The 14,102-nt window shown below is 41.3% G+C and overlaps 2 protein-coding genes across 10 annotated transcripts in view; one reads left to right on the top strand and one right to left on the bottom strand.

The window, feature by feature from the left end:
- The window catches only part of agbl4 (AGBL carboxypeptidase 4), a 429,765-nt gene that overhangs the window by 58,495 nt on the left and 357,168 nt on the right, over positions 1 to 14,102 (top strand). The window lies entirely within an intron of this gene.
- Positions 1 to 14,102, bottom strand: part of elavl4 (ELAV like neuron-specific RNA binding protein 4) — an 83,617-nt gene that overhangs the window by 9,219 nt on the left and 60,296 nt on the right. For 5 of the 7 annotated variants that reach the window (XM_039811724.1, XM_039811722.1, XM_039811727.1 and 2 more), the window contains one exon: positions 3,655 to 3,889. In XM_039811724.1, coding sequence (XP_039667658.1) covers positions 3,655 to 3,889 — 235 coding nt within the window. The remainder of the gene's footprint in view (positions 1 to 3,654; positions 3,890 to 14,102) is intronic. The other 2 variants (XM_039811725.1, XM_039811723.1) reach the window with 1 other exon arrangement.

The raw sequence follows: 14,102 nt of genomic DNA on the forward strand, positions 1-14,102 counted from the left end.
CACAAGCTGCTCACGCTGATGATTTTAAAATTGTAATGTTTAAGATGCATTTAAATGTTTAAAATGTCTAAATAAAGTCATACTGTGATAGGTACTTACTATGCAATCCCCACATGGAAGTCAGCGAAGTTAATTTACATAACCTTTTTATTTTACATAAACATTTTAGGCCTACGTATTATCTGGGTTCAAAGTGTGTCTGCACTGTAGCGCCTTTCTCTAACCATTATCAAAAAAGTACGAAAGCAGCCCTAAAACAAAGAAATAAAATGGGGGGAAAAAAGGATATATGGAATCATTAAAGCAGTAATTAGCCCATTACGTGGGAAGGAAAGAAGCACGCTGCTTTGTGGGTAAATGAGTCAATTGGAGAGGATGCTCAGAGGAGAGGAGCTCCAGGCCCGAGAGCATGAAGACATCTGCTGGCCGCCGGGCCATTGGGCCACAACAAAACAACCTGCTGCTCTCTCTCTCTCTCTCTCTCTCTCTCTTTTTTCTCTCCCCCTCTCTCTCTCTCTCTCCCTCCCTCCCTCCCTCCCTCTCTCTTTCTTTCTCTCTCTACCTCTCTTTTGCTCTCTCAGTACTTCTCTCTTGCACATGTGCGAACACACACTGATGCACGCTCACCATGCAAACACTCTGCCAGCTTTTCACACTGCCTCTCCAAGCTCAATATAAACAATAGGGCTTTTGTGCTTTCTCTCAATGCCTGTTAATGGAGGAATGGGTGTTTTTGTCTTTTCTTTTTTGAAACAAAAATCTGTTCAATTAAAATTGGCTCCTGCCCTGGATATAATAAGGCTAATTTGCTAATTAGTACCATTAGTTAACGACAGAGGATCGGAAGGGAGCTAGGATCTAGGGCTCTGTGTATTGTGCTTGAGTCGATAATGTTTGCTGTCTTGGAGAGGGACCATACAAGCACATTATACATTGACTTGTGTTACAGCAGGCCCACATGATTTAGTCACACATGATAACTGCACTTATACGTTTTTTTTTAAACTTAGTTATTACTTATAAGCAGAAGCACAAACGTGTCAAGCATGTAAAGCAAGTAGGGTATTAGTTTTACAATCTCTAATTGATTTGATTTTCTAGAGCTAATTTCATTCTTTTCAGGCATACATCAGTAGATTATTTTTGCTTCATTATTTTTAGTTAATTCAATATATTTTTTACCTTTTGAACAACAAAACATCCTATTATATAACTTACTTTAGACTTAATTGTGTATCTTCGAAGATAAGAAGAACAACCAATAGCTCGGGTTTGACTGAATACTGTGTTGTGTTAGGGAAGAAAAGTCCTTTTGCACTGCCCTTAAAGATTTAGTAAAAAAAAAAGGGAAACTGTGCACATAGAGCACATTTCTAACTTCTAAAGTGTTGAGGTTTTAGTGGAGGGCTTGGGAGCAGAGAGCAGGAGCACAGAGACACAGTGAGGAAGTGTCCTGTGGTTGTGAGTTGTGATGGGAAGCGACAGCTCTCCTGCGGAGCCTGTAAATTGGCTTGGCGTATCACAGACACACAGCCACGCTACATCGCTCAGGTGTCACACCAGGGAAGCCGCTCCAGAAGAAAAATACCTTCCAAGCTCTGACTTTGATAGAGAGTAAACAGCACGACCGGCTTAGTGTTATTGAAAGAGAGAGGAAATTGTAAAAGCATATATTCTCTATCCAGTTCTGAAACGTTCTCGTTGGATTGGATGATAGAGCGGAATATTATACGATCACCTGTTTCTGTCTTGTTTTTTTGTTGTTGAGGTGAAAGCCCTAACCATCTGTAGGTGTCGTATGTAACATTTAAATTAAAAAAGGGCTGTTTGTGTCATTGTGAGTGACAGGAAATGACTAGGTAGGATGCCATATATACAGTACGTCAGCCATATACTGTATATGATGTGATATCTTGTTGTGGAGATTACTGACCTGGGCAAAAAGACTTTATAGAAATGAAAATAGCTTGAGGTACTTTATATGCACTCAATTGAAATAAGTTGCAACAAGGTTAAATACAAATCCTTAAATGAATTTAGTCATTTGTTTTATTTGCACTTTGTTCATTAGTCTCTCTTAAAAACAAACGTCATCTTCTAATGCAGTGGCTTACGCATTATTTAATACAATAGATTGTCTTGTAAGTCTGGCAAATGTATTTGAAGTGAGTTGAACTACAATATATATATATATAAACAACCTGGTTCACTGTATCACTGTGGCCATATCATGCAGAATTGGGGCTTTAAAGTCAGAAAGACAACGGTTTGAACATTTACAATATTTTTTATCCAAATACAAGTTTTATGCCCAGGCCCCACAGGGAATATTCTGGGAAGTGTTGACAAGATGACAGCATGATGAAATGAGGGGAAATGTGTAGTTGTGAACGACAGAACCCCACAGTCTCTTATGAACAGTTCCCCTCTGATCCGGGTGGACCCACACACAGCGCTCGCAGGGCCTGATTTATTGACACCTGCACCAGGTGCAGAGCTCACACCTGTTGTTCAAAAGGGGGACGTATTTGCCGAAATAAATGTTCACAGGAGAAAAGTTGCATCACTGTTGATACATAGACGTTGCTATGACTCATGCTCTCTATGTGTGGGTGTAACATCCCCTGTTCGAACATTGCAAATTGCATTTGGTGCAAATGTTTTCCAAATCAGGCCTGTTGTTTAGAACAGACGCGTTTCCTTGATTAAACTCATTTATTGTTACACCAACCAAGAATAATTGCTATCGAGTTTGAGACTGATGACATTATACATATCCACATATGAAATCCGATGCAATCCTGTTTGTCATTTAATGATACCAATCGCACTGGTAGTGCAGGAGTTTTTGTTAATGTTAATCACAACATCAAATCATACCACATTAGATAACATACTTGTCTCAGAATTCATGATATTATGTATAAACTATAACTGTTATAAAGTTTGCAGATAAATACATATTGCTTGCTTTCTATTATTCCTAACTTGAACATTTAAATCTGGAGATTCCCAACCTCATGGGCTAGTGACCCAATTCTTATTCTACATTTTATTATGCCTATGGCACTTTGTGTTTCATTTTGTTACATCATAATGTGTCTGGAAAAGAGCTGGGAAGTAGGACGAGCTGCTGGTTCTGGGAAGTATTTTTCCCACTCTAAATTCCCATCCGTTATTGTAACAATGCTAATTTATGTTACTGTATGGCGTAAGTATTTTAATGCACATAACAATTATTTATTTTAAGCTCTGTGAACGTAGCTTACTAAAATACACATTAGGAGTCACAGTTAACATATATTTTTATATTTCTGAAAGAACCACATATTTTCTAATGAAGATCCTTTTGTACTTCTACTATCAAACGGGAGAGAATGTCCATCCAAGTCTTAAAAGTGCTCCAAGTCACTTAACATTGTTTTTGGAGAAAGAAAAATTTCAACTTTGGAATTTTGGGGGTCACCAAATGAATATCAGAAAACTGTATACTAGGTTAGCTCCAAGGTTGGGAAACTCTGCATTAACTATGTATCTTTAAAACCATATGCCCGTTATACAACACCACCTGAACCCTTTTCCACCCTATCCTGTCTCTTCTCTACCACCACTTTCTCCTCCATGACCATCTCCATGCCCCACCCAAGCACTCACCTGAACCTCTGAGCCTGGTGGTGGAGGGGGCCTGGGTATCGGCGATTGGGGGACTGGTAGAGTTGTGACAGAAGGGCTTGGCTGGTCTTCTGGCTGGGGTTGTTGGCGAACTTGACGGTGATGGGCTCGGCGGCACCTGATGGCTTCTGTCCATTCAGGCCCTTGATGGCCTCCTCAGCCTCTATCCTCTTATCAAAGCGGATAAAGCCCACACCTCGGGAACCACCTGCGGGGCCAGCAGATCACAAACAAACACAGGCCCCTTTTTACTTTACAGTGTTTAGACAGAACATTAACAGTCCATACATTTGTACTACGTGTTCAACAATGTTAAACACCATTTTCCCAGGTAGTCTTTATACTTCTGCACACATCACAGAGCCCATCCACCCCACACCCCTCTCAAACAAAAGCTGATGTGCTGCATTTAACACAAGGATTAACAGCAGGTTTGGAGAAAGAGAGAAGAGAAAGATGAATAGCATAATAGTAACATACACACACCCGCCGTAGACTGAGCATATGGGGCTGTATTGTGGCATTGGCCCCAAGCCTGTTTGAAGCCACACAGTCCATTCTTCCTTCATGCTAGCTCCAGTCACAGTCATCCTTTCACACACCCTTCATGCATTATTCTCAGTGACATTTGAGCCGTTTCCTTGGAGATATTTTTTTGACTGCCACCTGAGAGGAACATTTAGAGACGTGCTTCACGGGAGGTACTTTATTGGTGTCTGTGAATGCTCTCTCTGTGTGTGTTTGTGTGTGTGTCTGTGCGCGTGTGCGCGCACACTGGTATCTATTAATGGATGCTGTGCTTTGTTTTAATGAGGCTGCCTAGATGGCCCAGAGGATGCTCGCTCAGTGGCAGCAGCACTCTGCCGAAGAGACTATTTACATAATACTGTGTGCACAGGCATGTCTCTGTGACTGAGACTGAATAAAAGAGAGGCAGTGAGAAAAAGGGGAGTTTTGTGTTTGAGCATCATTGTGTGCAGTCTCTTTCTCACACAAAAAACTCTCCCCGCCCCTTATTGTTATTCCACATTTTTGTACATGCCATCTCTCTCCCCATCTCTTTTTTTTTTTATACAGTACTTCCTGCTGGATTGTCTCATGGCGCTCACCCCCCTGCATTCTTATTTGGAGAAGCACCTTGACCATCCCAGTCCCCCTTTAGTTTTATTTTACCTCTAAGACACAGGCAGCACAATGTTAATGTGATTTACTTTCCAGCCAGGCTGTGAAATAAATAAAAACACTCTTTGAAAGTCAATCATTGATGAAACATGTCTTGTACTAAATCTCATAAGTCTCATAAAGTTAAGGGAATTTCAGAACAAGCTTATTTTTTGCTTCTTTCAAATACTGAAAGCATTTTCTTTTTTTGTTGTTGCTGTCAACATTTCAAAAGGACCTAATTTGCTGGAAACTGGTGATCAGTGTCCTCCTGCAGCACTAAACAACTTTTGGGTGCGAAAGGGACGAAAATAAGCAAAAACTGAAAACGATGATGTGTGTAATCAACAAGGTTCTGACTTTGCAGACACAAAAGAACAATCTTAACTGACCACACACACTCTGCCATGCACAGACCTAAACCACAGCATTTCCCTTGAGCCTGTTGGATGATCTCATTAACTGCTATTCATTGTAAATTATTCTGTTTTATTCTAAAAAAATTTTAACCTTTCTAGCTCAGTCTCCCCTGACAGGCTTTCACAATTTCCTCTTCCTTCCTTACTTCCTCTCATGCCAACTCTGTACCTCTACATTTTAATTAGCTTGTCAGAAGCAGAAAATAACAATTCTATAATGGGATCTACACAAGTGCAAACAATAACCATCGCTGTTCCTTCATTTATTACTGAGGTTGTCATGCATGTGCTTCATGTGAGGTAAAATGGTGGTCACTGCTGTGTCTTTGGGGAGAGCTGTTATTGAGCTACATCCATTAAGTGTGATTGGGAACAGACATTTGTAGTTTTTTACATATGTAAATTTACTAAGCATTAAAGCTCATCCAACACCATGCTTCACCTTGATATTTGGAATCTGCCCAATTTTACAACAGTCGAACTCTGTAAGGCACTTAGCAACTCCAAGAGGCTTGCTCAAGGGCACCTCAGTGGTAGTCAAGGAAGAGGAGAGCATTGCTCATTCACTTCCTCCGCTGAGACGAGAGGCGGGAAGAGAGGACTTTATTCGTCCTTTAATCCTCACTCACACTTGTTTGGCATTGAGCTGCTCCTAAACTGGTTCTGGCTGGAGGGCCTCTGGACAAATGCTTAGCATACTGAGCACACACACTGACACACTCACACTCACTGGCCACTTTATTAGGTACACTCAATGGCAAAGGCAATGCCTTGTTGATAGCAGAGGTTAGAAGAGAATGGCCAGACTGGTTCAAGCTGACAGAAAGGCAACAGTAACTCAAGTTACCACTCGTTACAACCGAAGTATACTGAAAAGCATCTCTAAACACACATGTCGAACCTTGAAGCAGATGGGCTACAGCAGTAGAAGACCACATCGGGTGCCACTCCTGTCAACTAAGAACAGGAAACTCAGGCTACAATTGGCACAGGCTGTCCAAAATTGAAAACTGATGAGTCTCGATTTCTACTGCGACATTCAGATGGAAGGGTTAGAATTTGGCATCCATCCTGCCTTGTATCAACCTTTCAGTCTGGTGGTGGAGGTGTAATGGTGTGGGGGATATTTTCTGAACAAACTTTGGGCCCCTTAGTACCTAAATGAGCATCGTTGCTGACTATGTCAATCCCTTTATTACCACAAGCTACCCATCTTCTAATGGCTAACTTCCAGCAGGATAATGCGCCATGTCACAAAGGTCAAATCATCTCAAACTGGTTTCTTGAACATGGCAATGAGTTACTGTACTCAAATGGCCTCCACAGTCACCAGATCTCAATCCAGTAGAGCGCCTCTGGGATCTGGTGAAATGGGAGATTTGCATCATGGATGTGCAGTCGACAAACCTGCAGCAACTGCGTGATACTATCATGTCAATATGGACCAAAATCTATAAGGGATCTTTCCAGCACCTTGTTGAATCTATGACACGTGCGTGCGTGCCCGCGCATCATCTTTTCATCATCATTTGTCTCTACACGCTATTGTATCCAGTGCAGAAAAAAAGCAGTCTTTTGATATAACACAATTCACTTGTTTAAGAATTCAGATTTTGAATAAGACTAAGCCACTATCAAGAACGCTCAGGTAGTAAAATTAAGTAAGATGTTCTTTGGCTCAGACGCAGATGAGTGAAGTCGGCCAGCAGTCCCAGTTCAAGGTTGTGCTGAGAAACACTCCTGCTTTACTCCGTTCAGCATCACTAGAGAGGAGGAATGGCTCAATGTGCAAAAAAAATATCCAATGGTGGAGTAAAATGTAAAGTAACACAGAACTAGGTGTAGAAAGTTTGTGCAACCAGCATCTATCAGCATTGATTTTTCTGCTGATTTGATCCGGCCATCCACTAATTTCTTTTCCTTGATTTTTGCTTTGCATACCTGGCTTGGTTATCTTTACCACCCTGTAAAAACGCACGTGTCTCAAAGTGCTATACAAATAATGACTTTTGCTTATTATTATTATTAGGCTGTTGGGGGGGAGAGACATACTCTTTATGATAATGTAAATCAGTAAAAGTTTAAAACTTAATTTAAAAGATAATGCAAAATAATTTTATATTTTGAAAGGTTAAGTAACTTAAAAAACAGCTAAAACAGCTGGGAATTGTAGTTTTTAATAAACATTACTCAAACACACAAGTAAATAGTGTTTTTTTTTTTAGGCCAATTTTAGTTGTGGATAAATACATGTTTTGTGAGCTAAGGAATATTAATAGCAGCAGGCTGGTTTATGTGGGAATGACGCAAAATAAACTACAATGCCCATGTTCACTGTAATGAATGAACATGTCACCCAGTGTGACTGTGTGGCTCATTGTTGTTTATAATAGTTGGGCAACAATAGAGGCACATAGGAACAGGCTCTATCAGGCTTTGGCTACATGGGCAAAACTTGTCAGTAGGATGGCTCAATGAATTGTTGGTTTTGTTCTTTTTATGGCATTTGTTCAAGATAAATCTAAAACTAGATTATTACCATCCTTGTCCTGAAACATTATCCTGGTATTTATCTAAGCGAGAAAAAAAACTACTTGAAGATGAAATTAATGAACTAGATTTAATGAAAAATCTGCTCCGTGAATCCACATCTCCACTTTATCATGCCATATTAACATAGTAAACCTAGGAAGAGAGTTTATTTTTCTTCAGGTTAAACATTAGAACAAAAACAAACTTGCAATCTATGAAGCAAGCTGCCAGTCTAGGGAATCAAACCTAATGACTGTCCTTTCAACCAGCCCCAGAAGCCTAGGCTACTTATCAACCGCCAGCCAGCCATACAGGCAACATTAGAGCACAATGTACTTACTTAGGTACAGAAATCTGTCTTTCTCCCTCTCTTCTTCTCCCTCTCTTTTTCTGCTCTCCCTTTCCTCCACAGTAATCAACAGCGGCTTATGTAACTCTCTCTACCTGTGCTTATCTCTCCCTAACACACACCGACAGGCACATTGGCTGCCTTACTAATAACACGCTACCTCAATCTGGGGAGGGGGAAACCGAGGGAGAAAGGTTGGGGGGCGATGAGCGAGTGCTGGGGGGGGGGACGGGTGCAAGGCAGGAATGAAAAATAGAAAGGGAAAGAGTGGGAACGGAGGAGTAAGGAAGGAAAGGACAAAAGGAGAGAAGAGTGATAGAGGAGAATGTTAGGAGGTGACAGTAAAAGGATGATGATGAAAGGAAACAGTGCTATTCTTGCTTGCTCCTGCCCAAACAAAGCCGCTCTCTCTAAAACCCACTATCATTTCCCCAAACACTGACTGACTGACAGAGAGAAATGACTGCTCTTCTGAGAGACCAAGAGAGAGGAGAGTGGTGGGAAACCTGGCGGGGTAATGAAACACATACAATTTCTCTCTTTCTACAACACACACACACACACACACACACACACACACACACACACACACACACACACACACACACACACACACACACACACACACACACACACACACACACAGTTTCATGCATCTAGTGCATTATATCCTTATAAGCCCATACACTCACTGAAATAGATGCATGCACTGATGCACACACGTAAGCAAAATCTTATGTTTTTAGAACCTCTGCCACTCCATCTCCCATCCTTTTATCTTTTATTTGAGAAGCTATATTGTGCCAACAGTATCAAATGATATGACTTCCTGTCCCAAAAGACTTAATAATATGGCAAAGGCAGAAAGAAACACTATTTCTGCTATCTTATAATTATGGGGAGAGAAAAAAGCAATGTCCTTGTTTTAAGTAACATTAGTGTGCCTGGGTACAGATGGTGTTTGAAAAATCATTGAGAGGAGAGACTTTGAAGAGTGGAGGTGCCCTGTGCTTTAGCCTCTGTCAGAGCAGAGCTTCAACCATCTGTCTCGTATGTGTGTGTGCGCATGTATCATGTGCATTTCTGTATGTGGTTGTGTGTGCGCGTGTCGAAATAACCACAGAGGCGTTATGCACTCTAAAGATTATGGGGGGAAAAAAACTAAAGGCAGAGAGACGATATTATGAGTCAGGGCTGCAGTCCCCCCCACCTAGAGGTTGCATCTCTCTGCTCGTATTACCTTGACCGTTCTGTTCTCTTCTGCTGGACAGGCAGAGAACAGGGATTCAGTGTGGTGTCAGTCTGAAGGGGAACATCCATTATTCAAGTCAAGAGAGGAGAGAACATACCAACCGTACAGAGGAAGGGTAATTCGTTTGAGAAATCAATTGTGCAAACATGAACGGTCTGAGTACAAGAAGAAACCAACTAGAAAACTGTAGAGCCATGCAGGTTTGTGAGGAGACTTCTAGGGCTCCATTTTCATGGCACTGGAAAGACTAGCACAAGCAGCACTACGAAGTGGCATGTCCCTGACCTTGAAATGCATGTTGTTTTGGTATCTGCACCCCGCACAGCAGGCATGGCACAAAGGTGGAAGGAGAGGCAAAAGGAGACGGGAGTTCTATGCAGATGAGGCAGGAGTGAAATTACCTCTGATGGTGCACTGAGACTGCTTTATCTGCTTTCAATGTTACACACACATACACACACACACACACACACACACACACACACACACACACGATTTTTGAATAATTTTGCTGATATTTACCACTAAGGGCAAACTAAATGCGAGCATAACGGAATAAAAAAAGAAAAAATGGCATTAAACTGCAATTTTAATATTACACCCATACCGTACTAACTATATCGGTTTAATAAAATTAATCTGCAATTGCGGTAAACCATAATTTTGCCAGCGGCATCGCCGTCAACGTAAACAGAACAAAACTGTGCAACACCAAACACTGCACCAGCCTGCTTTTGACTTTCACCATAAACATATATTCAACTTTCAAAGGCAGATCATGTACTTCTGGCAGCATATTTGTAATGCTGCATGTTTGTGCATTGCATTTCTCAAAACAATGTATTGTTTCTTGCAACCTGACCTCACAGAAATATGTAAAATGACCACGACGTCCACAATACGTGCTGGTGGCTGCACTGATGTGTTATAATTATGTGCCACCACCACAGAAACTATACTCAGCAAAAAAAGAAACGTCCTCTCACTTCCAACTGCTTTTATTTTCAGCCAACTTAAAGTGATGGTTTCGAATTCTTCTATATCATGACCTCGACAAAACCCCGGCTTTTTCACCTGGGTCGAACATTGGGAGAGTTAGCGAGTAGGGTTGGTCAGCTGAATAGCTTAAGCAGCGGGCGATCACCGCGTGTAGCTCGTAAGTTACCTCACTAATAATGCCGAAATGATACCAAAGTCTACAGTAGTAGCAAATAGGTTATGCACTCATAAAACAATGGATTGGAAAGTTTGTAAGTACACCAGAAGTTTATGTAAATAACACTTGCCTGCTTGCTTCTGCTCTTCTGTTGTTGTTGTTGCTGTTAAGACGGAGTGCTTAGGGACGTCTACAAATTACAACACCGAAAAGAGATGCAACAAAAATATTTTTAATTTAACTTTTTTTTTAAAGTAAGTGCTGTAGTATAACTAGCAGGAGACAAGTAATAATTGAGGTAAGTTTGGAGACATTACCTTATTTAATCATTAAATTAATAAATATTTTTGTTGTATCTCTTTCGGTGTAGTAATTTGTAGACGGCCCTAAGCACTCGCTCAACTGCAGGTAGCAGCAGCAGCAACAGAGAGCTGAAGAGAGCAGGCAAGTGTTCATAAACTTCTGGTGTACTTACAAACTTTCCAATCCATCGTTTTACGAGTGCATAACCTATTTGTACTACTTGTAGACGTTTGGTATCATTTCGGGCATTATTAGTGGGGTAACTTACAAGATACAAACGTGGGTCCATTAGCCCCTGCGCTAAGCTATTCAGCTGATAACGTTACTCTAGCTAACTCTCCCAATGTTAGACCCAGGTGAAAAAAGCTTCTGGGGGGGTGTTTGGCTCGAGGTCATGGTGCAAAGGACCCTAGGGTGAATTACTCCGAACCATCACTTTAACATGCGTAAAACTTTGTATGAACATAAAAAAATTCAACTACTAAGAAATAAACTGAATAGTGTTACATAGACACAGAAATGGAAAAATGTGTCCCTGAACAAAGGATGGTCAAAATCAAAAGTCACAGTCAGTAGCTGGTGTGGCCACCAGCTGCATTAAGTACTGCAGTGCATCTCCTCCTCATGGACTGCACCAGGTTTGCCAGTTCTTGTTGTGAGATGTTACCCCACTCTTCCACCAAGGCTCCTGCAAGTTCCTGGACATTTTTGGGGGGTGTGGTTCTCGCCCTTACCCTCTGATCCAACAGGTCCCAAGACGTGCTCAATGGGATTGAGATCCAGGCTCTTCGCTGGCCATGGCAGAACACTAACTTTCCTGTCTTGCAGGAAATCGCGCACAGAATGAGCAGTATGGCCGGTGGCATTATCATGCTGGAGGGTCATGTCAGGATGAGCCTGCAGGAAGGGTACCACATGAGGGGAGGATGTCTTCCCTGTAACTTTTGATTTTGACCATCCTTTGTTCAGGGACACATTTTTCCATTTCTGTTAGTCACATGTCTGTGTAACACTGTTCAGTTTATTTCTTAGTAGTTGAATTTCTTTATGTTCATACAAAGTTTTACGCATGATAAGTTGGCTGAAAATAAAAGCAGTTGAAAGTGAGAGGACGTTTCTTTTTTTTGTTGTTTATTTAGGTTTAGGCACCATAACTACTTGCTTAGGTTTAGGAAAAGATCATGGTTTGTGATAAAATAAGTACAGTATGTTTGTTATGTTACTGTGTTGAACCAGGGAATTTTTGTGTCTACCATGACAAAGGATTATAATTAACTTTCCATTGGCATTGTTTCCATGGTGCCGGCACATCATTTTACCACATTAGTGTATGTGCCACCACCGCGTTATTGTGGAACCCACGCAAATTCTAGGCAAGACCCGTCCTTCGATAGCATTTACACACTACTATTGGCCAGGTGACCATGCTTACGCAAGGTCACGTAACCCGATTAGTTCAGTCCTATTCCCTGACCAATCGGCTATCCTAACCTTAAAGGTCCAATGGTTAGGAATTTCTCCCATCTAGCGTTGAGATCATATATCGCAATCAACTCTCTCACACCAGGCAGTTCAAAGTACCTATTACAGCTAAGGTAGCCTTCACGTTTATTTCTGATGACGCCGGTCTCTTGCTCTTTTCAACATCCTTTTTCTGGGCGAAGTAAATATTCATGAAAAAGGACAAGTTTGTGAACAGGTAACACAAATTTTGATAATGAAAAACTAAACACGTTACACACTGGACCTTTAACCGCTCTAGGTCAATGCCTAACTCCAACCAATCGAGCTGCTTCGTAGGGCGGGACTTGCCTAGAAGTTATGTGGGATCCATAATAACGCGCCACCACCACGTAATGCTGTGTTAAGAGGTTGTGGTGATTTCACATATTTCTTTGAGATCAGGCTGGTTTCTTGTCTAGGCCGAGCGAGTCTTGTCATTTTTTTCTGAACTCCAATACAACAGAATACAACTTGGCAATAAATAATACCAAAGTGTCTGAAAAGATTTAAAACATGGATACCTCATGCCAGCAACATTTCAAGGTAACTGAACCTTAATTTAATGCTATTTTGATCAGGAACAACTTGCCTATCACAAAACTGCTCAATGCCAGATAATTATTCATTCACTGTGCAAAACACACTCGCTATTAGTAACACTGGTAATTACCATCTTGAGTTGTATAATGCTGTGAACGCTTGCGACTTGTTGCCATGGGAATCTTTCCCATTGCTACCTTCCATCCCACATGAAGGGGACTCGGCATCAGCCTTTTCACAGCCGATCCATACACACACTGAGCAGCAATTTAGTTTCACATCAGAGCCAGCGTTTGTAGAAGGCAAGTATGTGGATCGATTGTATTTGCGGTCATTGATCAGGTAAGCATTGACCTCTGACCGCGTACAGGTCTGTGATGAAGAACTAGGAATAGCTAACTATCGATCTAAAGCTTTCTCTGATATACGCTATCTGTTTCAAATTGAGGCTAGCCTAAACCAGCAGTTAGAGCACAAGATCACGGCCTTGCTGCCGTCCCTAAAGGTTAGAAAGAAAGGAAAGCGGGGGAATCCGGCCAACACTATTTGCATTGATAAAGAGACAAAATATGCTTATCCTTTTAGAAGGAATCAATAGACAGAGGAAGGAAGGAAGAGAGGAGGGCGGAGGATAGAGGAGGACATGGAGCGATATCCATGTCAAGTCGATGTTGTGTTCGCTCTCTGACTCTCTGGGGTAATTTGGCAGTTTTAGTGGATTTTGTTTCTGCTGCCTCTGACTGAATGATGCTAACAGTGATGTTTTAAAGTTCCTTCTTGTCTTTATGAACAGAAGAGTGACTGCAGGGTGCATCCTGTTGATGAGGAGGTAACTTAAAGAACAGACTTCATGTTCCCAATTTAGCAAAGCTGGAACTGGGGATCATCAGCCCATCTGCCGATGGTTACTGGAGAACATCCGTTACTTCAACAACATTATCTAGCATTGCTGTTTCGATGTCTGTCTCGTCTCCACAGCCTACTTTGTTTAAATCAGTCCCTAGTTCAGTAGGAACAGTGAATCACTGAGTGTATTGGATTTCAGGCACTGATTAGGTTCCTAATTCAATAAATATGGGGACAGTGGTGAGTCATTTAGTACATTTACATGCACACCAAAATTCCACTATTATTCCGAATATGACAATATTCAGAATATGATACAGGTCAGGTAAAAAGCATATTCCAGTTGGATATTCCAAATAAGGCCTTTTT

The sequence above is a fragment of the Perca fluviatilis genome, chromosome 9 (genome assembly GCF_010015445.1).
Source record: "Perca fluviatilis chromosome 9, GENO_Pfluv_1.0, whole genome shotgun sequence".
NCBI lineage: Eukaryota > Metazoa > Chordata > Actinopteri > Perciformes > Percidae > Perca > Perca fluviatilis.